The sequence below is a fragment of the Protopterus annectens genome, chromosome 10.part0 (assembly GCF_019279795.1).
Source record: "Protopterus annectens isolate FY-2018-M chromosome 10.part0, PAN1.0, whole genome shotgun sequence".
Classification (NCBI taxonomy): Eukaryota; Metazoa; Chordata; order Ceratodontiformes; family Protopteridae; genus Protopterus; species Protopterus annectens.
This window is the reverse complement of record NC_056744.1, coordinates 1,011,498,030-1,011,524,540: the sequence shown is the minus strand read 5'-3', so window position 1 is coordinate 1,011,524,540 and position 26,511 is coordinate 1,011,498,030. Positions and strand designations below refer to the sequence as shown.

Sequence of the window (26,511 nt, the reverse complement as noted above, 5' to 3'; positions counted from 1 at the left end):
GAGCTCTCTGACCATGTAGCCCAGGCTGGTATGACTCTGACTCTGAGTAGCATCTTGCCCTCACCCAAAATGATGCCAGCATATGAAGAAAAAATTATCATTTTCAACAATTGGTTAAACTACTGGTTTCATTCAAAGGGGATCTAGTACTTGTCAGCCTGGGACGACATGCTTGACAAGCCATGCTGCTTCGCCAGAGACAGCTTGCACTTGTCACCCCAGGGCTTTCGAATACTGGCCAAGACTATTGCTGCCCCAATACTGCCTTTTTTATGCAAGGCTCAAAAGACAAACCCGCCTCCATAAAAAACAATAATAAACAAAAACTGAGGGTAATGCTGCTCAATGCCAGAAGTCTAAACCTCAAAATGCACGCACTCAAGGCTCTCCTTAGTATGGAAGAAATTGACGTATATGCAGTGACAGAAACCTGGTTCAAGGCTCCAGAGAGCACCCCAGCACTACCAGGCTATAACTCCTACCATACCTTTAGGTCCCAAAACCAGGACCGGAACACAAAAGGAGGGGGTGTGTCCATATTCATCAAGAACACCCACACCTCCAGGTTAGTAGCACAGCACGCGGAATCTGAGACCATCCAAGTGCAATTGACAGCGGGTAAATTGACTGTTCAATTTATAGCTTGCTACAGATCTCCCACCTTGTCTCAGGACGCTCATGCAGCATTCCTTAAAACATTAGAAAGTATGAAGATTCTACCCAACACCATGCTACTGGGTGACTTCAACTATCCAAACATTGACTGGGAAAACTACTCAAGCTCAAATGCCCTAGCCCAATGCTTCCTTGAGTTTATAAACTCAAACGCCCTTGTACAGCTGGTCACCACTCCCACAAGAGGTGACAACATACTGGACCTGGTCATCACCAACATGGAGAACCTATGTTCCACACCTGAGGTAAACTCATCATTGGTAAGATCAGATCACAAACTAATCACACTGGACAGCCACATCCCGACCCCCCCCCCCCCCCCCGTCAAGGAAATCAAGGTAAAAAACTTCTCTGAAGCCAACTTCACACTCCTCAAGACCGAGGTGGGAAGTTTCAAAGCTCCCAATCAAATGGAAAATGATGACCCATCAGCAGAATCCTTTACAAATGCATTCTATGAACACCTTCAAGAATGCATGGACCAAGCCATCCCAAGTAAAACCAAGACCAACTCCTCAAAAAAGAGGAAGCCAGTCTGGTGGACCCCGGCCATAAATAAACTTTACAACAGAAGGAGGAAACTCCTGCAAGATAGAACAAAATCCCAAAATAAGAAGGCATCTCTGATTAACATCAGTAAAAAACTGCACTCCCTCATTAAATCATCCAAGGCCAACTTCGAAAGAAAAATAGCCAATGACTCTAAGGATAACCACAAGGTCTTCTTTAACTATGTCAAGAGTCTAGGGGCAAACTCTCAGATATGCTCCGAGCTAGTGCATAATGGCCATAAATACACTGAACCAACCGACATTGCCAACATCCTGGCTGACAAGTTCAGTGCAAACCTCACCCCTCCCTCTCCACCAAAGGGGCTAGTACCCATCCCAGAAGATGTGGCGCTCCAGATATCTCAGACACACAAGTAAAGACAGCCCTTGCAAAGGCCAAAAACACAGCATCAATGGGACCAGATGCTATCCCAGGTTGTGTCTTACACGAGCTTCAAAATGAACTAACCCCCCCATCTCAAATCACTATTCAAACTCAGCCTCTCTACAGGCTATGTACCCAAAGAATGGCATACAGCAACGGTCGTACCACTCCACAAAGGTGGTGCCACAACTGACCCTGGGAACTATCATCCTATAAGTTTGACTAGCTTGGTCTGCAAAGCCATGGAATGCATTATCATGGAGCTCATTAACAGGGACATTGGGAACCTCCAGACACTGGACCCCACCCAGTTCAGCTTTGTTAAAGGCAGATATTGCCTACTGAACTTGATCAACTTCTTCGAAACAGTCACCAAGGCCATAGATGAAGGGAAGGTGGTCCACACAGCATATCTGGACCTCGCTAAGGCGTTCAACACCATCCCACACTCAGGAATCATAGACAAACTCACCAGCTTAAATATTAACCCCTATGTCACGAGATGGGTTGCCAATTGGCTCTCAGACAGAACCCACACAGTAAGGGTGGCAGGCGCCATGTCTGACTCTAAACCAGTCACAAGCGGAGTCCCACAGGGCTCAGTCCTGGGACCCCTCCTGTTCGGTATATATTTCTCCGAAGTACAGGCAAAGGCGGAGGGACTGTGGCTAACCAAGTTCGCAGATGACTGTAAATTGGGTGCAATAATTGACTCCCCAGCTGACACAGACATCCTGCAATAGGGTCTCACAGAGACAAACACCTGGTGTCAAAGTCACAGCCTCAAGCTAAATGCCAAAAATGCATAGTAATCCCATTTGGGAAAAACAAACTACCTACAAACTACCACATAGATGGGAATCCACTAAGTACAGAAGAAGTAATTAGGGACCTGGGTACCCAAGTAGATAGCATGCTCTCCTTTGATAATCACATAGCCAAAATGGTCAGGAAATCCTTCTATGTGGCACACCTGATCACAAAGGGTTTCTCATCCAGATCAAAGGAGGTGATTGTGCATCTTTACTCCTCACTCATTAGGCCCATAATAGAGTACAATGCCCTGTTTGGGATGTACCTCACTAGACACCTGCAACAACTAGAAAGACCACAGAAGTACCTCACTAAGAGGATTAAGGGCCTTAAACAATTACCCTATGAAGCACGACTAAAAAAGCTCCAGCTCTTCTCAGTTGCTTAACGTCTTGTCAGAGGTGACCTATGTCTGACCTATAGGGCCATGTCAAACCCTGAACTAATGGACATGCTTCACCTCAAAAAAACGAGATCCCTCAGAATCACTCGTTCTAGTGACTTGAACCTATGTACAACAATAAACAGGACATGCTGGAGGGATAGATTCCTGTCCCAGCAACTCCCCTCACTCTGGAATAGAATCTCAATCCATATTCGACAGAGCTCCTCTCTGACCCTTTTCAAGAGAAATCTTGATGAGTGGATGGGTAATCGTAAGTTCTACCATGGGATCACTTCAGGAGCCCTGTTGACAGAGGCCCAAGTTACTAATCTAATGGGGAGGCGAAAGCCATCACTCTGTGACTAGGCTTATAAATGCCCATGGGCAGATAGCTTAGTACTTACCTATGAACCTAAGTAGTGGCTGGTGGCAGCTGATACTACCTTATAGTCTGGGCAGAAGGTGACACAGCTAGTAAACCTGTGCCAGCCTTTCCCAGTTGTGTGTTTGTGTATAAATCAAATCTCAAAGTGTGTGTGTTAGCTACTTGGGCAGGGACATGAAGCACTGGTTGGATAGAAAAGGTGCTGGAGGTTTTGGCTTGCCCACTCGGCTGAGATCTCAACTCTATAGCTGTGCCAGTAGGGAGTCTTATTGGGGATATGGAGAAAGAGGCAGAAACCATTCCCAGACTGACTATGATCTCTGTGTGCTCTTAAGGGAAATTAAACTTTACTGTGTGTGTGTAGTTGTAATCCTCCCATCTGTTGCCAGTGGTGAGGATTTAGGCTCCTTGTTTACTGGGCAAGTGCAGGGGCGTCACATCTGGCTTTGGCAAAACAGTTATTAAAAACTGTTTGGCAGAATGGAGATGTCTCCCCTAATGTTTGTTTCTCTTAAACTACTGAGAAGTAGAGATTTAAAAAATGTTTTGCAGAGGGCCATCATGCTACTGAGCTTTAGTGGACAGGACTGAATATAAGGCAGCCCTCACCTACTCATCTGATTTGGATAAATTCAGATGTAATTATGTCTCTTGTGGCAGGGTAGGAAAACTAAAGGAATGTAAAAATCCAACTGCATGCTTTAACCAAAGTAAATCTGAGGGACTTTGGTAACTGAGCACACCATCTCATAGCATCCCTTAAAAGCATTGCTAATGTCTTTTATAGATACTAAGGTTCTCTTGCTTGTATTAATGGCATATATGGTTGTTCTTTTAAATTTGTTCCTTACTCTGTATACCAAAAATCTAACTAGTTGGTTTCTCCATGCCTAGGCCTGTAAGCCCAGGCTCCTTCAAGTTTAAAAGACTTCTTTCATCTGCTAGTGCTAATTTCATTATCCACTACTCAGAACGCAACTGAGTATCTCTGAAACAGAGCTGCTTGCATCTAAAAAAACAGACTCAGACTCATTTTGTAAAGCTGTAATCATTCCTTGACTCTCAGCATACAGCAGCACCTTAACTGTATTACATAAGGCTTAGAGTTTGAAAGCTAAAACACTCTAACATCACACAGTTAACAGCAGGAATCCTAAAGGGTTTAGGCCAATGTACTTGGTTATTATCAATTATTTTGTCTCTACATTGCTGAAAATTGACATATTTGCCTATAAGCTAATTCTGGGCTTGGATTCAATAGCCATGGTTACCAAAAAAGTAATAGCTTTGTGCTTTGTTAATGTACATTGGGGAGAAATGGCTTCTACTTGTACTGTAGGCCCCTGGTTTTCAAGCAGTATAATTCTTTAACAACAGCTTCCTTCATATACTAAATATGCTAGCCCTCCCCTTAGAAAAATTTGTACCAAATCCAAACAACTCCCATGGCTTTCCCATGAATCCAAACTATTTATTAAACAAAGGGACAGAGCCAGGGCCCTATACCAGTCCACCATAAACAAAACAGACCTCATCATTTATCAGCAATTAAGAAACTAAACTAAGAGAAAAATAAACAATGACAAAACACAGTACTTCCAAACCTCTCAACAAAAATTCCTACACAACCCACAAAAATTCTGGCAATCAGTCAACTACCTCCTCAACCCTAGTAAAACCCCCACCCCCTCTCCTACCACAACAAATACCTCCAAACCTTTAGCCTCACAGTTTAACTCAAACTTTATTAATTCTATCTCCTCCCTACTTGCTGGCTACCAACAGCTACTTCTCACACTCTCATCCTCAACTGCTAGTGCAACAAACTCTTTCTCCTTTAATTCTATTCAAACTTCTTACAAGCTCCTAAGCAAACTTAGCCCTACTGTCTTGCCACTGACCAACTTCCAAACTAATTTATAAAAACAGCAGCACCATCCATCACCTACCCTATTTCAATACTAATCAACCATTCCATCTCTGAACAATATGCTCCCCACCTCTGGAAAGTCGCACACATCATCCCCCTCCACAAGGGTGGCCCCTCTAGAGATATCTCTAGCTACCACCCCATTGCTACCCTTCTACCCTTAGTCAAAATCCTAGAGAAATGTATTCAGCTACAACTCCTCAACCACCTAACCAATAACCTCCTATCTGATACCCAGCATGGTTTTATACCCCAATATAGTACTAACACAGCCTTATTATCTTTCACAAACTCTATTCAGCAACAAATGAATGGACAAATAGTATCTGCAATTTTCCTGGACATGTCAAAAGCCTTTGACACTATTTTCCCACTGCTACTTAACAAATTTGCTACTTATAATCTCAGTTCTGCCTCTCTGGCTTGATTTCACAGTTATCTATCAAACTGCCAACAGGCTACTAAATTAGAGAACTATCTCTCCCCTCTACTACCAGTATCCAAGGTTCTATTCTTGGCCCCCTACTCTTTATCATCTTTCCAAATAACCTCAACTCAGCAATCCAACATGCCTCAATCATTCAGTACACAAATGATACATGTCTTATCTGCTCTGCTCCTTCCCCACAAGAGCAGTATACTAGAAAAGACACAAAAAGCATTCCAGGAAATTGAAACTTACCTATCAAACCACCAACTTATGCTTAACCCTAATAAGACTAAGTTAATGATTTTTACAAACAAAACAACCATGCACCACTCCCCACCCTTCACTATACAGTCAGCCAATTGTACAAAAATTGAGCCTACAAACCAGGCAAAGCTCCTAGGTATTACAATAGGTGACCTCCTCAAATATGATATGCATATCTCCCTAACTATCAAAAAAGTCCATGCTAAACTCGGTACTCTCTAAAGGGCCAAACCTTACCTAATCCACCAAGCCAGACTAGCCACTGCTAGATCTCAACTTCTATCTACCCTTCTCTATTGCTCACGCATCTTCACCAACTTATGCAAGTCTGACTGCACAACCTTGAATCCTGCTATAACAAAACTGCAAAATTCACTGCCAATCATCCCCATAAAGCTCATCACTGTTCTGCTGTTCAACAACTAAACTGGCTAGAACTTCCAAACCTGTTAACATTAAACCAACTTACCTTCTCCCACAAAAAAATATACAGCTCCAGTTGCTGCCCCGGAATCTCAACCTTGGTTCAACTACAGGTCAACAGGAGGTCCCTTAGGTCATCCGATAGGACTCTGCTCAAAAGCACACAATCTTGTAACTATGATGGTGACTCCCTCTGCTCAAACAAAATAGCAAAATACTGGAATGCTCTTCCTCAAAACATACAAATACCACCTGCAATTCTTCTTTTAAATGCAGCTGGATCTGCCCTATAGTCCTCCTGGATAAAATTCCTCTATCCTACTATTTTTTCTTCCCACCAATGCTCTTCCTCCTGTTACAGCTGTAGTTACTTTTGATCTTTTAAAAATTATTTGCCTTCTCCATACAAATTTAAATCTCTTTTATTATTCTGTTATACCCTGTTCACATACTATGTATGTAGTTTTTTTTTCATGTTACATGCCAGCTGACCAATCATAGATTACTCTGTTATCAAGAATTTGTAGGTCTTACTTCAAATTTTGCTCTTACGATGTAATGATACCAGCTAGCAAATGTATTGTATCAGTCAGAACTAGTTGTAAATTCTTTATTTGCTTTTTATGTCATTATTATTGTATGTCTTGCTTTGTTGGAGTTTCTATCCCCAGTTCTCCACTGAAAATGGGTTACTGGCCCAGTCGGACACTACCTGGTAAACAAATCTAAATAAATAAATACTTCTTGAGCCAAATTCCTATAAATCAAAACATAATTGACTCTGCTGAAACTGTTCATGGGCAGGGAAATATATTACTGTAGGCCCCTGGTTTTAAGCATCTCCACACAACCTTTTACCCAGTATTGTAGGTGCTCTGCCACAAGACCCATTCCTGAATGCTTTCACTGAAAACTTTGTCATTGTGCATCGCAAGTTTACCATGAAAAACCTTGCTGTGTATTAACTTTAACTAGTCAAATACTTGCCTGTCTGGTGCTGGAAAGTGGCTATGATATTACCCACAAAGGAGTATTCCTTTTACTCTAAGGACCACTTACTGAGTTAGCTACTATTCCTTCTCTTGACCAATAAATTGCACTTTATATGCCAGTTACTTAGTCTTCCTGGTTTCTGCATTTAGTAAATGAAAGAAAACCCTGTTCTACTTTGTGCCTCTTTGTTAATTGTTTTGTACAAGCTATAAAGTGATTGCTCTCAGTAATAATTGATCTGAAGGAAGGAAACCCACTATGCTTCCCTACCCTACCCCCAATTCCTACCCATATCCTCTTACTCTACTGTTATATGTCCCACATGCACCTTTCATCTGTGACACACATTCCCTAACCCTTTCCAAGCAACCTTATTGCTGTCATACAAACATTCCTGTTTGCATTTTCCTATTTCCCAACTTCTAACATTTAACATCATTCCCAACAACCTTTCTCCTCCGATACTGCTTTCCACTATATCCATTCACGCCCAGACCCTTTCCCAACAGTGCCGTCTATTATTCTATGTTTTAACGTCTACTTTCCCAAAATAAACCCTCACTGTTTTCTTCACTACAGCCTCATACTCTGTCCTTTCAAAGCCTCTATTTCTCAGATTTCAGAAACATAAGAGAAAATACCAGGACAGCCTTACTCTCTTCCTTCATAGAAAATGCTACCTTCATACCTATATTCTACCAGTTTTCAGATTTCACCACCGCTGCTAAGTATCCTGCATCCCTGCCACTTCTTGGTTAATTCTTGATTCCTACTTCCCACTTCCTGCCATCAATAAAATACAGATCCTTTTACTTAATCATGCTATTTCTCTTTTTATCCACCATTCTTATTCTCCTACTGAGCAACCTCTCGTCCTACCATGGCTCAGTCATAGCTCTCAAGAGCTCTCCAGTTCTGTTCCAGCAGCCACATATCACCACATCCACGTTCACTTTCAAACCTGTATCCGCATACTATATAGAACTAATCTTCAACAAACTCATCCCATGCTGTACTTCAGCTGATGATAGTGTCTTAAAATAATAGCTGATAGCATTGCTTATCCTGTCTCAATCCTTATAAATAGGTCAATCCAGGAATCCCATGTTCCTTCTGTTTGAAAAAGATCACACATTATCCCTCTACACAAAGCAGGAAATTCAACAGACATTACTAACTTTAGGCCTACAGCGATCTTATCCCCCCTCCAAAATACTTCAAAATATATTCAAAAACAATTGCTAAACTATCTCCTGCAGGAAGAACCACTATGCTCCACACAACATGACTTCTATCCCTCCCATAGTACTAACACTGCATTTTTAAGATTTACAGATGCTGTCAGTAAAGCTAGAGGTAATAGCAAACTAGTCTCCTCCATATTTCTGGTTGTCTAAAGCTTTCCACACAGTGTATCACAGCAAACTTCTATTTCAAATGTCCTTACTAGGTCAGTTCACCTTTCTCTGATTAAAAAGCTACCTGTCCAAAAGGTATCAGTCAGTAAAATGGCACTCCACCCTCATGCTATACCTCCCAATTACCACTGGTATATCACAAGCCTCTGTCCTTGGTCCACTCCTCTTTAACATTCTCATGAACACTTTCCACACATCCACATAACAGTTCTCCCTAATATAATACACAGATAATTCCACACTCATATGCACATCTGACAACCTGGCACATCTCCAAAAAATTACTACGAAAGTTTTAATGGGTACTGAAACATGGCTTTGTAACTCACAACTCATGATCACCACCACCCCTACCCAAAAAACAAACTACTTTTGTTCTTCCCTAAATCTCTCCCTCACGAAAAAGCAAAATTAAAAATTTTCTTTCCTAATGAAAGAACCACCAAAGTCACTTCTTCATCATCAATACCCTTTTCCCAGTTTCTACATAGGGTTGGGATATTGTGTCAGCTGTTGACATCTCTCTTGACTCAATGCCACCCTGCTACCTTCTTTGATACAAATGCCTGACTGTAGCAGGTCTTCTCTCACACAATTCATCCACCTCTTTGCTGGATGCCCTCTTTTCTTCTTGCATTCTTCCTGTCTGCTCCAAATATTCTTCACCTGATTACCTTCTGCTTTTCTGCACATATGCCTGGACCACCACAATCTGTTCTGTTTGACTTTCTCTGAAATTGGAGCTACTTTGGCTTCTGCTCTGGTATCATCTTTTCTTAGACTGTCCCATAGTCTGTATCATACCACTCAACTCAGGCACTTCATCTCCATTAACTCAAGCTTCCTCAACCTCTCTGCCTTTACTGCCCAAGTTTCTGTACCATACAGTAGTACTGGTCACACTGCTATTTTTTACACTTTAATCTTCAGGTTTTATGGCATTCTTTTATCATACACTACCCTGACCTTCTATGCCAGTGGGCACGCTGATTCCAGCTTTGACATTCTCACTCAGACTTCCCTTCTCCTTAACCAGCCCTCCCACATGCTTTAAGCTGTTAACCTGTTCCACTATTTTCCCTTCTGTCTCAGTTCTCAGCTTCTTCTGATACCCCTCCCATTTGCTGCCATTACAACTGTCCTAGCTATACTCAGTTTCATCCCATGTGCCTTCAGTTTTGCTTTCTATTTCCCTATCTTTTGCTGAAGTTCTTGCTCAGAGTCTGCCTGTAATGCCACATTGTCTGCATACAGTAAAACTTTGTTGCTCTGTCCCTTGCAACCTATTTGTTAATGCAATCCATCAGCAGTATGAACATCAGTGAGCTCAGAGATTAACCCTGAGGCACGCCCAGTCCCACTGGGAACCCCTCTGTGAGACCAAACACTGACTGTGCTTGAGTCGTTCAGTCTTCGTACATAGCCTGCACTAATTCTACCAATGTTTCTGGGACTTGAAACTTCTGCAGGACTGCCCAAATCAGCTTTCTTGGGACCTTGTCATATGCATTTTCCAAGTCTAGGAATGCCCAGTTGGACTCTTTCATCATCTTTAACTTCTTCTCAACTATCTGTCTGACTGCAAACATCAGGTTAGTTGAGCTGCTTCAAGATCTGAATCCAAACTGCTCATCTCCCATCTTACTTTCTACTCTGCATGTTCATTTATCAATCACCCTTTCATGAAGTGTTACAGAGGTTTGATACTTCTTATACTGCCATGTTGGACTTAATTAATCTGCTTAGTTTCTTTATTATTTGTATAACAGAGCACTTTTCTTTAAGGGAGTTGCTCTTCCTGATTTTGGCCATGAGTTTTCTTCTTTTATTATATGCCCTTTTCAGGTGAGGATTCTACCAGTGGGGTTTGTTTCTAATGTTTGTTTTGGGTTTATTTCTGGTTGGTACGACAGCCTCTATGTAGGCATTCACATTTTTGTATAGTGACTCTGTGAATAATTCGGCATAGGAAATTGTGGTCTTGGAGTTAAGGGAAGCATTGCATTTTTTCAAACTGTCACTTAATAGGATGCAGTTTGACTTTGAATAGTTCCTAACTGTTACTCGTTTAACTGTATTTTTTGGATTGATTTTTAGTTCAAATGAGACAATTTTGTGATCCAACCTCACTAGTCAGGATGTGACATGGTGGTAGGAGTGGGCTATAGCAATGCTGTCCGCATGTTGGTGAGTAATAGATCCAGTATGTTTGATCCTCTGGGTGGAGCGTCCACTATCTGTTCCAGGGTATTTGTGTTAATAAAGTCCTGAAAGCATTGTGTCTGTGAGTTTGAGGCAGTATATGTTTCCCAGTCTATAGAGGGGTAGTTAAAGTCACCCATGAATAGAATGTTTGGTTGGATGGTGAGTGTCTCTAGCAGGTGTAGGTAAGTAGTGAGACTTTAGGGGCATAGATGGTGACCTGCAAGTAGTCATGATATGTTGAGGTACCTTACCTATGGTGACTTGCATATGGATGAGCTCCATGGTATACTCTTGTTTAACTAACCTAGAGATATGTTAGTTGCTAACATAGATTGAAACACCCCTTTTGGCCCCAGTCTGTGCTGTTGTTGGTCTAAATGTGTGGAAGATGCTGTAGCTTTGCACTTCTGGAGTACTTTCCATGGCTTTAAACTATGTATTATTCACAACAAAGATGTCTACATTCTCCAGATTAAGGGAAACGTGAAGGGTGTGAAGTTTTTTGTTTAGGCTCTGAGCATTGAGCAGTAACACCTTAAAGTTACTTGTAGACTTTTTCAGTATGTTGGTAGTTTTGTATTTTTGGTATAGCCTAAAAGGCTCTAAAGGGCTAGAAAAAGTTTTAGCCAATAGCCAAAAGCCAAGATGGGACAGGTGCAACCCATCCTTGTCAAAGCAACATGATCTTTTGACTATGTTCTCCCATACTGACATATATTGGATCACCCCTGAAGTGACACCAGAAGCTAAGCCACTTATTAAAATCAACCATTTTAGATTCATACCTTGGCATTATCATTGGTGAAAGTAGAATGCTCAATGCAAGACTCATACCTGTCTGTGACACATGTTCTGAAAGGTCCATTATATCTCTTTTTTATATAGTCCAGGGAGCTATGCCTCAGGTCATGCACCATGATAGAATCGTATTGGTACCTTGGGTGCAGTAAATTGAGTGCTGCATGATATTATGGATCCTTCTCCAGATGGGATCATTATCTTCTCCTTGTCCAACTTCATGAGTGGGACATTTGTGCGTTACACAATGGAATCCCCAGTGACAAGAGTATTAAGTAAACTGTATGCTGGACTAATAGGCTTTGCACTTGGGAGACCATATGGTGCAGGCTTATGTTATATGCTTGGTGTTGCTTTTAGTGTGTGCTTTAGTGATTGCTGAGGAGCAGTGCTGGCATTAGTTGGCCTTGGAGGTCTTTGAGATTTGGGAAGCTTTCTTTTAAGCACCTCAGCATTATACAGTCTCTGTGTGCTGTGAAATGTATGTATGAGGGATGTAGTGTGGGTATTCCTGATAACCTTGTCTGTATGCAAAATTTTTGCCTCCAAGGAAGTTGTATATTCACATCTCTCACATACCATGTTAATTTCTTTAATGATTAACAAGCTATCTGAGAACATGAGATGATTGCTACATGGTCTTAGGATTCCCAAATCTAACAAGATGGTTCAGAGACATTTGGAAACTCCATATTCATGTTGTCTGGTGCTGTAAAATGGTTGGCTGTTTAGGATTAAGGATTAGGTTTTAACAAAGGTCTCCTAGGGTAGTTTCTGAGGTTAAGGGCAGGATATTATATAATGATAGGATATGATAGCGCTATTTGATGCACAGGCTAGCTGCTCTAAGCTAATTTCAGCACAATGCTACACTGTTTAACAGGTTTTGGATCTAATCCTAAATGCATAGGTACATTTTACTGGATGGGCATTTAGTAATATACAGGGCACTGTTAACTGCTGTGTCCCAGTGGAAAGCATGCAGAGAAAACAGCTTGAAAACTGACTCCTATGCCCTCTAGCTAGTAAATAACCACACTTTGAGCTTCTTCCAGTGCTTCCCAACTCAGGGAGTCCAGGAAAACACCTTCTGCCACAAGATGTCTGATGCTGGAATCTGTTAATGTAAAAGCAAAGCAAGAGCAGCTCTCAAGTTCAGGAAAAACAACAAACAAATAGCAGTGTTTCCCAATTTAGACAGACCAGGTAAACAGCTACTGCCTCAAGATGTTTGACTCTGGAATCTATTAATTTAAAATAGCACTGCAAACTTAAACAACAAATAACTAAGACAAATAAGTCCCTGGCTAATTTGCCCTTCTGCAGAGATTTGGAGGCATACAGACTAGAAAATCTGACAAACAGCAAAATTACTATTTTTGCCACAAATTAAATAAATATTTAAAAAAATGCTCAAAAACAGTAGTGATCACTGTATAAAACAAGTACAAGTGCAGTTAACCACAAACATGTTCTTATCAGCTTGTATGGCTTCAGATGCATTTGAAACACTGAAAAAGCATTCAAGAGGTCTCTGTAGGTAAACAAAGAGCCTTTCAGCTTGCCTGATGTGTAGTAGAGAATAAAGCTAGTAAACTGACTTCTATGCCCTTTAGACAATAAACAACCATACCCTGAGCTTCCTTCACTGCTTCCCAACTCAAAGAGCACAGGAAAACACCTTTTGCCACAAGATGTCTGACCTGGAATCTGTTGATGTAAAAGCACACCAAAAGCAGCTCTCAACTGCAGATTAAATAGCAAACAACTAGTACTAACACTAGTCCTGAGCTATTTCCTGAGCTGAAGGTAGAAGATTCTTTTATGAGCACCAGTCTTTCCTAGATGTTACAAAGTTCTTTAGACTTGCAGTACCTTCTACTCATAGATAACCTGAATAGCACATGCAGCAGCTAAATAAAACAGAGATCCAAGCTATCAAAGATCCATAATAGAAACTGAAGAGGTTTTCATGAAAACAGCAACCAGACCAGACAGGCAAGTCTCACACATACCACCTAATCACAGTCAGGCTATCAGAAATTAATATCCCCTTACTTCTTCTGTCACCAGGAGCAAAATATTAACACTAATCACAAGCTTGCTCCTAAGAAACAGTTTCAAGCTTTCAAGTAATAAGTAGCATACCTCTCAACCTGTTAGGGTAAGAAATCTGGACAAACCCTAAAATAATGCGGGGGGGGGCAAAGGCCCCCAAATAGGGACAGAGTTTAAATATTGCTCTTATGAACTTGGAAAATGACTAGAAAAAGGAGGTTTTTGTTGGCATACATTTTCTGAAGTATACTAAGTTTGAAACTAAAATATATGTCATTATTCAGTGACTTTAATTCCTCCTCCATGATTTGCCAGGAAAGCACAGATGTTATGAGGAATGGACCAAAAATATGAGGCAAAAATCTGGACATTCTGTGAAAATCTGTGTGATAAGTAATCTCTACAACAACTGGGAAATAATGTCTCTCTGCTCCTTTTCTCACCAGCAGAAAAAAAGATAAGCACAAATTCCAAGCTGGTTCCTGAGAAGCAGTTCTTCATAAGTTCTCCATTAATTGGTATTGTTGCCCCAGATGAGTACGATTTAAATGCAAGATGGCAAAAAGGAGATAATACTTCAGGTATTGCAGTGTATGGGAAGATATGAAATGGAGGCTAATTCAAGCTTTAATAGTCTTGGGGAAGCCTTTACAATTTGATTGTCTGGTGTTCAGCAATAGGAACAGATGAGGTGAGATTTGGAGGAGCTTCCCAAGAGCCATTGAATTTAAAAGTACAACAGGGAGAGGATGGAAGAATCCAAAATAGTCATGCAGCAGAAGCAGCAATCACAGAGTAAAAAAATACAAAAAACAAAAAAAGCTACTTGTCAGTTCCTTCCACAAAATGGCTGGATCTAATCCTTCTGTAGTCAGAAAATAAAAACAAATCTTTGCTAACTGGCCTTAGCAAAAAAAAAAGTTTAAAGTAAATACATTTTAAAGTAAAAGAAATTGCAGTTTAATAATAGTCAAAAGTAGGAAAAATTCTGCAAACCTTAAATGAGGCATACCAAAGTAGTCACACAGTAGTAGCCACAGTAGTTAAATAATGGTGAAAGTCCCCAAAGGTTTAACTTTTTAAGGTTCTACTTTCCTTAGATAAAAATGCTAATTTCCATCTACACCCACTAGTATAGAAACTTTAAATGAAGAATTCCGAAAGAGTCACACAGCAGCATGCAGGAGCAGGTACAGAGCAGTGGCAGCACAAAAGATACAGTTCGGTGAACATTGTTTTGTGTTGTCTTCATAGTATCTGTTCATGTTTGGCTACTGGGTAGTTACAGAACCAATAAATGCCCTTTTCATGTGTGACAGAATTCGTACACAGACTAGTCAGTTTATGAGTATTGAAACTAAAATATCCATTAAGCATGCCTATATATAAAACACACACGGCAAAACATAATAGTTAGCAATACAGTTATTAATCACACAAAATGTTCCGTAATGAGATTCAACCAGCCACTTTGTCTGTTTGACTGTAAATCTAATAATTTGCATTAATTTTTTTCTATTAATTACTTTTCTAAATATATAACTATTAATAATGAACTGCTAAGTGCTGCAGTATTGACATGACAATAATTGTAAATAAAAAAAGGAAATACACATTTAACCATATTTGTGCTTGTTTGTAGAAGGTGCATTCCCTAGCAGGTCTGTAATTATTTCATCAGCTGTGTGCTTCTCAAAAGTCTATCCCTCACAAAACAAAACTCTGCCTAGCATTGTTCACTCTACACTCTGTGAAGTGCAGGAGCTGATCAGCTGAGCTTGCAAAAGATTTTCTACAAATATAAATGTTCGATGTATATAAAAACACACGTACAGTTTGACCATGAATTGTTTAATCCAGGAGTTTGTACAGCTGATCAAGTGTCACATAAACTCTCCCATAGCAGATTATATTCAGGTTTGTCACTGCCACACTTTTTTAACATCTAGAAGCCCCTATCAGACATTGAGTCCAAAAGAGTAACAACTCTGATTATTTTATTCAGTATACTGGACCCTTCTGCCTCCTCCACCTCAGTCACATTTTAGAGCCCTAGGTCATCTGAGGTCACTCTGACACAGTAGCTAAGTATACGTGCTATACTATTACCCAACTGTTTGATTTTCTCAAAGTATCAACTGTTTTCCTTCATTTGAGCACATTACACAGGTTGCTCTTATTTCTTTCTCCCCTCTGGAGACCTTATTTACCCTAGTAACATTACCTAGACAAAAGATTGTGGTTTGCGTCACTGGCAATTTCCCTTTCAGGTCTAAATTCACAGATTGTTTCTGAATTCAAATAATACCCTTCTTATGTAGGCCCTGCTCCATTCACCCTTGCTACACTCGGGTTTACTTTGATCCCCTACCCTACCCCCAATTCTCACCCACTCCTACTTGCACTACATTTAAACACCCTAACCTCCACCTAACAAAACACCAAGCAATGACATACACTCCACTCAGCACTACCACTGAACAAAACTAAATATTGCATTATTTCTTCTCTTTCTCCTCCCACGTTTTACACATCACTTCTAGTCTTTCTTCCTTACACACCCCTTTTCCTCCAACTTCTTGCACATCACTTCCTGCCTTCCTCTCACTTCTTACACATCACTTCCAGCCTTCCCCTCTCATCACCACACATAATTTCTTAACAATTAACATCTTGCTGTACCCTTCACTAGGAGAAAGCAGACAACTTTCCTGACAGTTCTCAAGTGCACCTCTCCTTTCTACTACATCTGCACTATAACTTTCTTTTCCTCATACAAGTTGTTTTCACTTTTTCTCCACCTTCCTCTGCCGCATACTCTTCCTTTGTTAACATAGTTGTACAGAACTATTTGTATGTGTTACCACCTATTATGCCTTAACACCAACTTGATACCCCGCATTTATCTTATTTGCTTTTCACTTATCTACCCTACCCTCACTCTAGCTGACTCGGGAGCACTGCCTCCTGTTCTCAGTGAACATTTGTTTCAATCCTCACGCACCACAAAATGTTCTACCTATGAAAACCTATGAAACGGTGCAATCCTAACTTATCACAAAACCTGTACAAATCTTCAACTCTCACAAAAGGTTTCACATTCCCAGCACTCTCTTCATGTCATATACATCCATTTAGTAATTTCTTTTGTTCACTGTGTTCATTCTTCAACTCTTAGTACTATTTCCTCTAACCCTACTCACAAACTTAATCTCATTCCATATACACCCTCTCTCTCACTATCTCTCAAATCCAAACCACTTATGTCACAAATGAAAACACATTTTACACCCCTACAATCTCCTCTAACCTATATCATACAGACTGATCTCCATAAATGCATCTGTCTAAAAAATATCAATGCCTTGCTAACAAAACTTATCTTAAAACATAAACTCATATACAGATGTCCACGTCCCAACAAACAGTTATATCTAATTAAAACTAATTTGTGACATCCATTTAAGCAATGGTGCTCCAATACATACACAGGAGTCACCTGACCCACAGAGGCCACATATGTATACATTCTCTACCCAAAAGGCACAAGCATTCTTACTATTCTTTAACATGTGCCTTAGAAGCACATGCAACAAAATGCCATATTCACATGCAAACATTGGCCTACACTCCCCGAATATATTACTCACTACAGCAACCTGGCTAAAAGCAGATATAAAAGATGAAGAAATTCTCCTACCAGACTGCAACATCCTAAGAATGGATAGAAAAAGAAAAACAAAATACTGGTGGGAGGCCATTTTTTGTAGGAAATGCATTTGAAAATTTCAATCCTATTCCCCAATTTAACGATACAGAAACACTCATCTCTCAACTAAAGTTTAACAGTTAAAAAAGCATTTGTGTAACAGCCCTATACATATCTCCCTGATAACAATATCAATGCTGCCAAACAAATCCAGTAGTGGATATCCACCAAAATAAGCCATGAAACAGTTTATATTGGGAGACTTCAGTATTGACTAACAACTAATATGCTCAGACAACCCCATCTACATAGTAATCGTGTGCAGTTTCACTTAACTTATCAGTGCCTCAATTGGGCATAATAAAAAATACCAGTAGAGAATCTACAATGGTTTGGATTCTCACTTTGTCTCTAAACAAAATAACCACCGGCTACTTATGAGACACTATCAATGACCATCTTCCTATTGCAGCAATACAATACTCACAGATAATGACAATATAAGCTTGTACACAATCTCAGCAAATTCAATGTAAAGACTTTTATGTCCAGCCTTTAACCATGTAACTAGGATATTAAAAAATTTCTCTAGAGGAAGCACGCTCAGAATTTAACAACATATTTCTAAACACACCAAATGAACTAGCTCCCATCAGAGCACAAAGGATAAAATCTAACACAGCATCTTGATTAAGAAAAGAAGCCAAACAACTTATGCAGATCAGGGACAAAACTTGAAAACAATGATAACAAAACAAATCTCAAAACAACTGGCAACACTTCAGACATGTCAGAAAAAGAACCAAGCCTTGTAATAAAAAAGACAAAAAGCATCTTCTATACTAACCTCTAGGAAAAACACTAACATAACCCAAGGCTTTTCTGAGCATCACTCAAAAATCTTCTCCAGTCTGGTGAAATAACCACACCAACAGCTAATAACAATCACTATGGCGCTGCCACCCAGTTCACCAACCTCTTCATCAAAAGAGTTGTATCTCTTGTCAAAGATAATTACTCCTCTACTCCACCACCACCACCTATTTAGCTAACAGGCCTCACAATATCCATCTCCTTAAAACATGCCCCTAGTTTAATAATCAAAAAGTAGTGCCAAAATCTAAAACCCACAAGTCTAGCAGCAGATAATCTTCGAGGTGGATGCATCAAAATGGCAGTAGACCAACTGGCCTACCAAATCTCTATAGTTATTAACTAATCCATTACAAAGACCCATGTCTCATTCCTGGGGAAAAAATCTTATATCATACTCCTTTACAAGGATGGAAATTCAACAGACATTTTGCCAGTTCCTTTGAGACTTACTGCTTTACTGCCTTCCTTATCAAAACTCCTAGAGAAATGCTTTCCCACACAGTTCCTCAAGCATCTCAGTGCTAACAACCTCTACTTGCAGACCAGTGCAGCTTTTATCCAAGTCCTAGCACTTCAACTGCCCTTCTACATTTCACCAACACAATCAGTCATCATAGAAATGCAGGTCACTTAGTATTGTCCATTTTCCTATATTTACCCAAAGCAATTGATATTGTCACTCATCCTAAACTACTAACTGAACTCTCTTCTCTAGGCCTCTCCCAATCTATACTATCCTCATTCAATAGCTACCTTTCCAGCAGACAAATGCCTGTAAAATGGCAACAGAACTTTCCAACTTTCCTTCCTGCTCCTATAGGTATCTCCCAAGACTCAATTCTTGTCCCCTTCTATTTAATACATTTATAAAAGAGCTTCACTTAGCTAACAAACACACTACCATCGTGCAGTACTCTGATGATTCCACACTCTTCTACACTGCAAAATGTCTTAACAAAAATTCAAGCATCCTTTTCTCTATTGAATCCTGGCTAACTGATGCAAGGTTGCAATTCAATCCTATGAAAAGCAAATTAATGTTATTCATACCTAAACAGTTCTCTGCCCTCAAACACTCTTTCAATATTACATCAGCCAATAAAACCACTACAGAAAAGGTAACCCACACAAGACTACTAGGTGTAACTAGAAATGTAAATCTGAAATTTGGTCAGCACAGGCAACATGATACACACCAAAAAAGTGACTTCTCTACCACTCAAATCCACACCTAACTGGTGCAAATGGAAAACCATTGCCTAGTCCTATGTCCACACTACATTCCTATATACATCAGTCATATTTACAAACTTGTGAACCATACTGCAAACAAAGTTAGAGGCATGCTACCACAAAGTAGCAACATTTCCTACAAACTTCTCATATAGGACTCACTGCTGTCTTGCCTTAAAACAAGTCCAGTGGTTAGAGCTACCACAACACCTAATCTACACCCTGCTAGTCGCAGGCCATAATTTAATCTTCAACCCCAATAATTGCCTCTTCCTAAAAAACTTCCTGCTGTGGCATTCATCATGCATGAGATATGCTCCAATAAAAAAACATCTTGTTACCACAGGAGATAATCTTTATTCCAGTTATGTCACCAAACTTTGGAATACATTTCCACTTCCACTAAAACAAACAGACAACTTAAAAAGCTTAAAACCCAAATTAAAACAACTCTTGACTTACTCCTGGCTGTGCTCATGTGCCACACCAGGATAAGATGGAACCTTCCTGCCACTACTATGCCTGTAAGACATCTTGTTTATAGACATCTCCCCCACCTCACAAATCACAAGTCACTTGCTCTGGTGTACTGTCTTGCCTTCACTTCTTCACAAATGTCTTCCCTTTTCCTCCAGTTTCTCTAATTCCACTTTTCCTTCTTATCTTTCTACTTCACCTCCTCCCACTTTCTCACTGTTTCCTCCAATTCTGTCTACTCTACCTCCTTTTTTCCATTCTGTAATATAATGTTATACTATTTTATTGTTGGATAAACTGAATGCCACTGTCAAAGATCTTTGTACTGTATAATGTTTGCTTAGAACTGTATATATTAGACCATTACTCCATGTTGCATTTATTCCAAATGTAGTAACCCTACATACTAGGCCATTATTGTACATTGTCTGTATTTTTATTGTGCTGTTCTCCTTAGAATGTTGTATATCAGAACATAAGTTTATGTATTTTTATTCTCATTGTTTGGAGCATTTCTCTATGGGCCTCAACAGAAAGGGGGCTTTACTTGCCCAGTCTTACTATCCCAGTCAACAAATAAATAAATAAATAAATACATTGTACATGTACTTGACATTTGATACACAATCGACTAAGTCTGGTGTTTGCTAATGTAAATTATTTAATAGTGTTGGGCATGACAATGGAAGGGAATGCAAATTTATCAGATTAAATAATAAGGAAAAGGTAATGAGTACCTTGCTGAAGCAGTGCTTTCCTTCACTCGAAGTGAAACAGTGTTAGGAAGGATTGCTTGGTGAAACAGACTGCAGATAAAAAGATGGTCAAGAACATGCAGTCAACAAAAATGGCAAAGACAGAAAGAATGTAGTCTTTGTGCTCGAGACACGATCTTGGTTGCATTGTTAAGTAATGTGTTGAACACAGAGAGCAGGCAAACCAAGTGCCCCATGGCAAAATGAAGGTTGTGAATTAAACTATATTTCTTTTGTAGGCAAAAGTAAAAATATATGCACAACCATATATACCAAGCCAGCTTTTATTTCAGCTTTTCACAACTGCAAGGTATGATCTTTAGATGAAAGCTGTGTGCCATGTATACAAGAGTGCACACTTATACCCCCTTACACATGAATCAGACCAAGTATTCACAGACATTAAAGTCTGGGTTTACTATCATTATTTCTCAGGTGCCCAGACATCATACATTATACACTGTAACATTCTTGCATTTAGAATAAGATTGGGATTGTCACAAAACCACCTCTTAAGCATTCTAGACACAAGTGGGTATTTTAATATTGGGCAGAAATTTGAACCAGTGCATTACAAAACTGTATAACCCTGATACAAAGACACGGCATTTTCACCAGAATTGTCTGGTTAATTATTGAAAGAGGGAGAGGAGAACAGTAATAGTCCCACATCCCAAACCTCTGTCGTCCACATTAGAGCTAGTTTGTGAGTGCTGAGCTGCCTTTTGCTTTTGATTTAAACATGTCTTCTTCCAGACGTGTCTAAAGCACTGTAAGAGAAAGTATGTCAAAGCCTAGCCATATTATCTTATCAAGCAGAAGTGAGAGGCAAGTTTAGGAGACTGAGCGTACATGAAAAGGAGTGTTCTTTTTTTCTTCCAGGCTTAAAGTACTCCAAGACATTAAAATGTAGCTTTTTTCTTCCATTTTGGTAATTACAGAGCAGATAATGCTTGCATGTCAAATTATAAGGAGTGTCACTGACATTTCTAGTACCTGCTACTCTGTGGTAGGTCTGATACTTGTGACCCTGCAGTTCTGTGAGCCTACAATACTTCTACCTGTGACCTGGAAGCACTTTTCGTATCTGTGGCCATCAGCTGTCTTAGGCACACTGCTGATAACCACATGGTTATTCTGACCAATCATAGTAGTGATTTTGCTGCAGCTTGTGATACTGAGCCCCCGAATTTAAGAACAGCTGGTTTAAATGTTTGAAAGATTGATGAAAATGCATATTGAAAAATGATAGCATGTTAGCATTTTTATTTCACGTAACTATACAATTTTATCTTTTTATATTCCTGTTTTTATTTCAGGTAACACTGCTAGAAACACTGGAGACCATGGATAAGGAGGCATTTGAGTTTCAGTTTGGCAATGAACTGAACTACACAACAATGCTTAGTGACCAGAACGTAGTAGAACTAATACCAGGGGGCAGCCACATCCCTGTTAAGTATGAAGACAGGAAAGAGTTCATTCAACTGGTGCAGCAAGTCAGACTGCAAGAGAGCAAGATACAGGTCTGTTACATTTTGTCATACAGAGCAACACTTTATAAAGAAAATATGTGCATGTGTTTGTATACGTGTGAGTGTGCATGTGTGTGTGTGTGTGTGTGTGTGTGTGTGTGTGTGTGTGTGTGTGTGTGTGTGTGTGTGTGTGTGTGTGTGTGTGTGTGTGTGTGTGTGTGTGTGTGTGTGTGTGTGTGTGTGTGTGTGTGTGTGTGTATGTGTGTGTGTGTGTCTGTGTGTGAGGGGGAACTCAGTTTAGTTTTAGTTTAATTTTTATGGATTTAAATATGAGATACTATATCTCACTTTATCCATAAAGAAGGAATGTTAGCAACATGATTATTTTAACATTATTGCACCAGAATGCTGAGAAATGGCAGTGTGCACTAACTGAATATTCAAATCACAAGTTTTACTTCTGTAATGGAATCAGTGAGCATACAGAATTTTTATTCTGTTTGTTTAGAATTTAACTGTGTAAATGGAGCAATCTTAACCAATATGTTTTCTTGCGCAGCTCAGGACAGAAAGCAAAAGGTGCATGTATTAAACATCATCAACATTATACTGATGTTGTAGACTAGTAGTATAGTAGCATAGCAGTATAGCAGTAGTATAGTAATACAGTAGTAGTATAGTAGTATAGTGTATGTAGCACATCATGCTCAAACTTATTGGTCACAGATTTCATTGAACTTGTGAAAGGAGAAGTGTAAAGTAGGTGTAAACTGAACTTAAAGCAAATAAAAGGTACTAAAAATACTACCTTTATGATTTAGCCAAGGGTGATACATACATTGATTACAGTTTTGCACAAGAGATAAGACTGGAAGACTGAAGTTGTGATAAGATGTAAGACACATAAAAGTGGGTTGAGACTGTAAGGATGTATAAAAGTGAGAATGAATCATGAAGAGTAAGTGAGGACAAAGGCAGGAAACCAGGCAACTTCTGTGTTTGTAAGTGTCACCATTTTGGAAGTTTATTAAGTTTGGCCTTATGTGGTTCTACAATAAGATAATCTTGGATATTGGCAGGTAGATTACAACATGCCTAGAGGGGAGTGTGACACCAACGGCTCTGTGACCTGCATATATCACATGTATGTGACTGCAGGAAGAAGAGAATTTGATGATTTAAACATTTTCCTAAAATTTTATTTGAAGAATAGAGCTACTGTATCCTTAAAGGGGTATAGGATATATCACCCTGAAAGCAGTGGTCTGTTAAAGGAAGAGTAGTTTGTGTCTGACAATGGATTTGCTTAACTCTTGCAGGAATAAGCAGTGATTTGGCCAGTAGAGTTTACCTGCCACAAATTCTGCTCTGCATTTGCATGCAATTTCAATTTTTTTTTAATGCTGAGGACAATAAGTAAAATGTCTTTATTAAATAAAATTACAAGTAATATAGTCCCGGCCACAATCAGCACAGATTCTTGAGTGAGATATTTATAAGAGGCAACATGAAATGTTGATCTTGTGGAAGACCTAGTATATATAGTATGGGATGATGTGGTGCTTTAACAACTAGAACCAAAGTTGCCTAAAGTGGATTAATTCTAAATAATTTCATTACTGTTAGGGCCATGGTGGTACAGCGGTTAACGATGTCACCTCACAGCAAGAGGTTCTCCCGTTCGATTCTCGGCTGGAGAACCTTCCGTGTGGAGTCTGTATGTCTTTCCCGTGGTCAAGTGACATTAAAAGACATGCAGGTAGGTGCGTGCATGAATGGGTGTGCCTTCCTTGAAGGTTGAGCATCAGGCTGGCACCTTGGCACCGTAAAAATCTACTGCCACTCATTAGCGGACCAGAGTTCCGCTGTGGCGACCCCTAACCAGGAAAAGCCGAAAGACATTACTTTTTAATATTGGTATGAGGATAGTAGTTCTGTCTTCCTCTTTAACAGGTAAAACTGATTTGGTTTTATTGGCATGAAGACTAAGTAACATTATATCACTTAAATCTCCAACTTGCAGATAAATCCTTCAGACCATTATGTAAATAAAGACAGAATAAATTATCAAGCACCACATGTTACAGATCCAGAAAGGTAACATAAACAGTAACCTCCTTGGGATATATTTATTTTCCTGCTGTCTCCTATCTTTACAAGCCAAGTCAGAAAGGCTTTTGATGGAATATGTGCGGAAATACTTAAATTGAACTTCTGTTATAGTCTAATCTGTTAAACTAAATTGTGTGTCACACAGGTGACAAAATAACTAAAAATTAGCTACAGCTTGACATGATGAAAAAAGCAAGAAACATATGAACAAAGCAAATGTCGTGGAGAGTAAATAACCCAGAATAAAATGTCCAGCTCAGGATTTTATTTTAGTACTCTTCAGCTGATTAAATAAAAAAAGCACTTTCACTACCAGATCTCTTGAACTTCATCAGAAATAATGCTCACAGCAAATACACTCATTTATTCAAAAAACATGGTACCGGTAAATATAGTGTTAAAAATGCAATACCTCAAAAGGAACACATCTCCTAACTTACAATTAAAATCCAAACTCGCTTTGCATACCTATACAAAAGTTTAATTAATAAACACAACCTTTATTCATTTTATAACCCAAATAATAAGTAAAATAATATAAAATAACACCATCCTAACACCTAGCTTTCAATCTTACTATATATCAAAAAGCATCACACAGCAAAATAAAGTTTTACAGTTTTAAAGCCTTCACCATCCTAACACCTAGCCTTCAACTTACTATATATAAAAGGCATCACAAAACAAAAAAGGTAGTTGTGATACATTTAAATACAGTTGTCGTGATAATTCTCTGTATTCTAACCAGTCCTGCCAACAACCTCCCCTCTCATTAATCATCACACTTTTGACTACAGAGAATCAAAATTTAACAAAATTCCTACAACACTCCACATGCCCATGTAGCACATTGGTGTTGTCCTTACTTCTTCTTGCATAATCATGCTTGTAAATACAATTTTTTAGAGGTTGTTCTGTCTTGCCAATATAAAAAGCCAGTCAAGAAGTATATAGAGCAGGGTGTACTACCCCATTGGTGAGACATTTATAGTTTCCCTTACATTTTATAATTAAACCTTCCTTTTGAATGCTTTCAGTGTAAACCGTCACCTCATTTCCTTCCAAAATTAATGGAAATTGGGCCCAAATAACACATTTTTTCATCCAACCTGCAGTCCCTCCTGTAATACCAATTTGAAATGCCCTCTTTTCAAAATATTTTTAATTTATGGATGAAAAACTACTACTCATTACTTATACCATCTAATCCTGACACTGATTCATTCTTATTGTATTTTATCACCTTCTCTCCTTCTTCCATTCTTATATCATTTTCTAAAGAAATTCCTTCATTTTCAGATATTTTTTTCACTCACCTTGTTGTTAATCCATTTCCTCTTTTTCATAAATTGTCCCTACAAAATGTTCTATGACTGCAGTAATATCTTTGTGTTTGTATTTTGTGTCTCCTTTGCCAACTAAGATAGTATCCATCCTTTCTTCTTTAATTTTTTTTCTTTTCCTAAATAAGGAGAAATCTCCTTTTTCTTACTTTTCAGAAAAAAAAATCTTTGCCTATGTAATATTATTTTTATTCTTTCTCTGTTCTTTTTTATAATCTGTCTTTCTATTTCCTTATTTTGTCACTTCCTAAGTTGTTTCTCATAATTCTGTAAAATTTCTTTATATTTCATATCATTTTTTTTATTTTTCCTTTCACTTCTAAGTATATTTTCTATATTTCTGTTTATACACTGTCCACCACTGTTTCCATTTTTTTTGGTATATTCTTCCTTGTAAAAAAAAGAAAAAGAAAAAAGCTGTTACAGAGGTAAACCTTGAAAACTGGCTACTCCACCAGCCAAGAATGCTTCTATTGTTGTCCCTTCACCAGCTGTTTGTATTTCCAGTCTCTCAGTTTCTTCTTCCTGTAACAGTCTCTCTATCATGTTACTCCATCACACTTCCTCTCCTTCCTCTGGCTCTGCCTGGTTCATTAAGTCTATCAGTTCTTGTACCTCTAGTCCCCTATTTTCCAACTCTGTAATAGCTATTTCATCTCTGTCTCCTTCCTTAAGTAACCAAAAAACGGATCGATGATACTAAAGAAGCCAGTAAACAAAGTTGTATCACCACAAACCCAGTTGGAAGCCAAACTCCGTTTGAAAAACTCTGTTTAATGAAAAAAGCAATCCACATTAACGTATAGCACACACAATAC

The 26,511-nt window shown here is 39.1% G+C and overlaps 1 protein-coding gene across 1 annotated transcript in view; it reads left to right on the top strand.

Annotated features, from left to right (window-relative positions):
* LOC122813454 (E3 ubiquitin-protein ligase HECTD3-like) overlaps positions 1-26,511 on the top strand; it is a 699,643-nt gene that overhangs the window by 576,331 nt on the left and 96,801 nt on the right. The window contains exon 16 of the mRNA XM_044085769.1: positions 22,083-22,289. Coding sequence (XP_043941704.1) covers positions 22,083-22,289 — 207 coding nt within the window. The remainder of the gene's footprint in view (positions 1-22,082; positions 22,290-26,511) is intronic.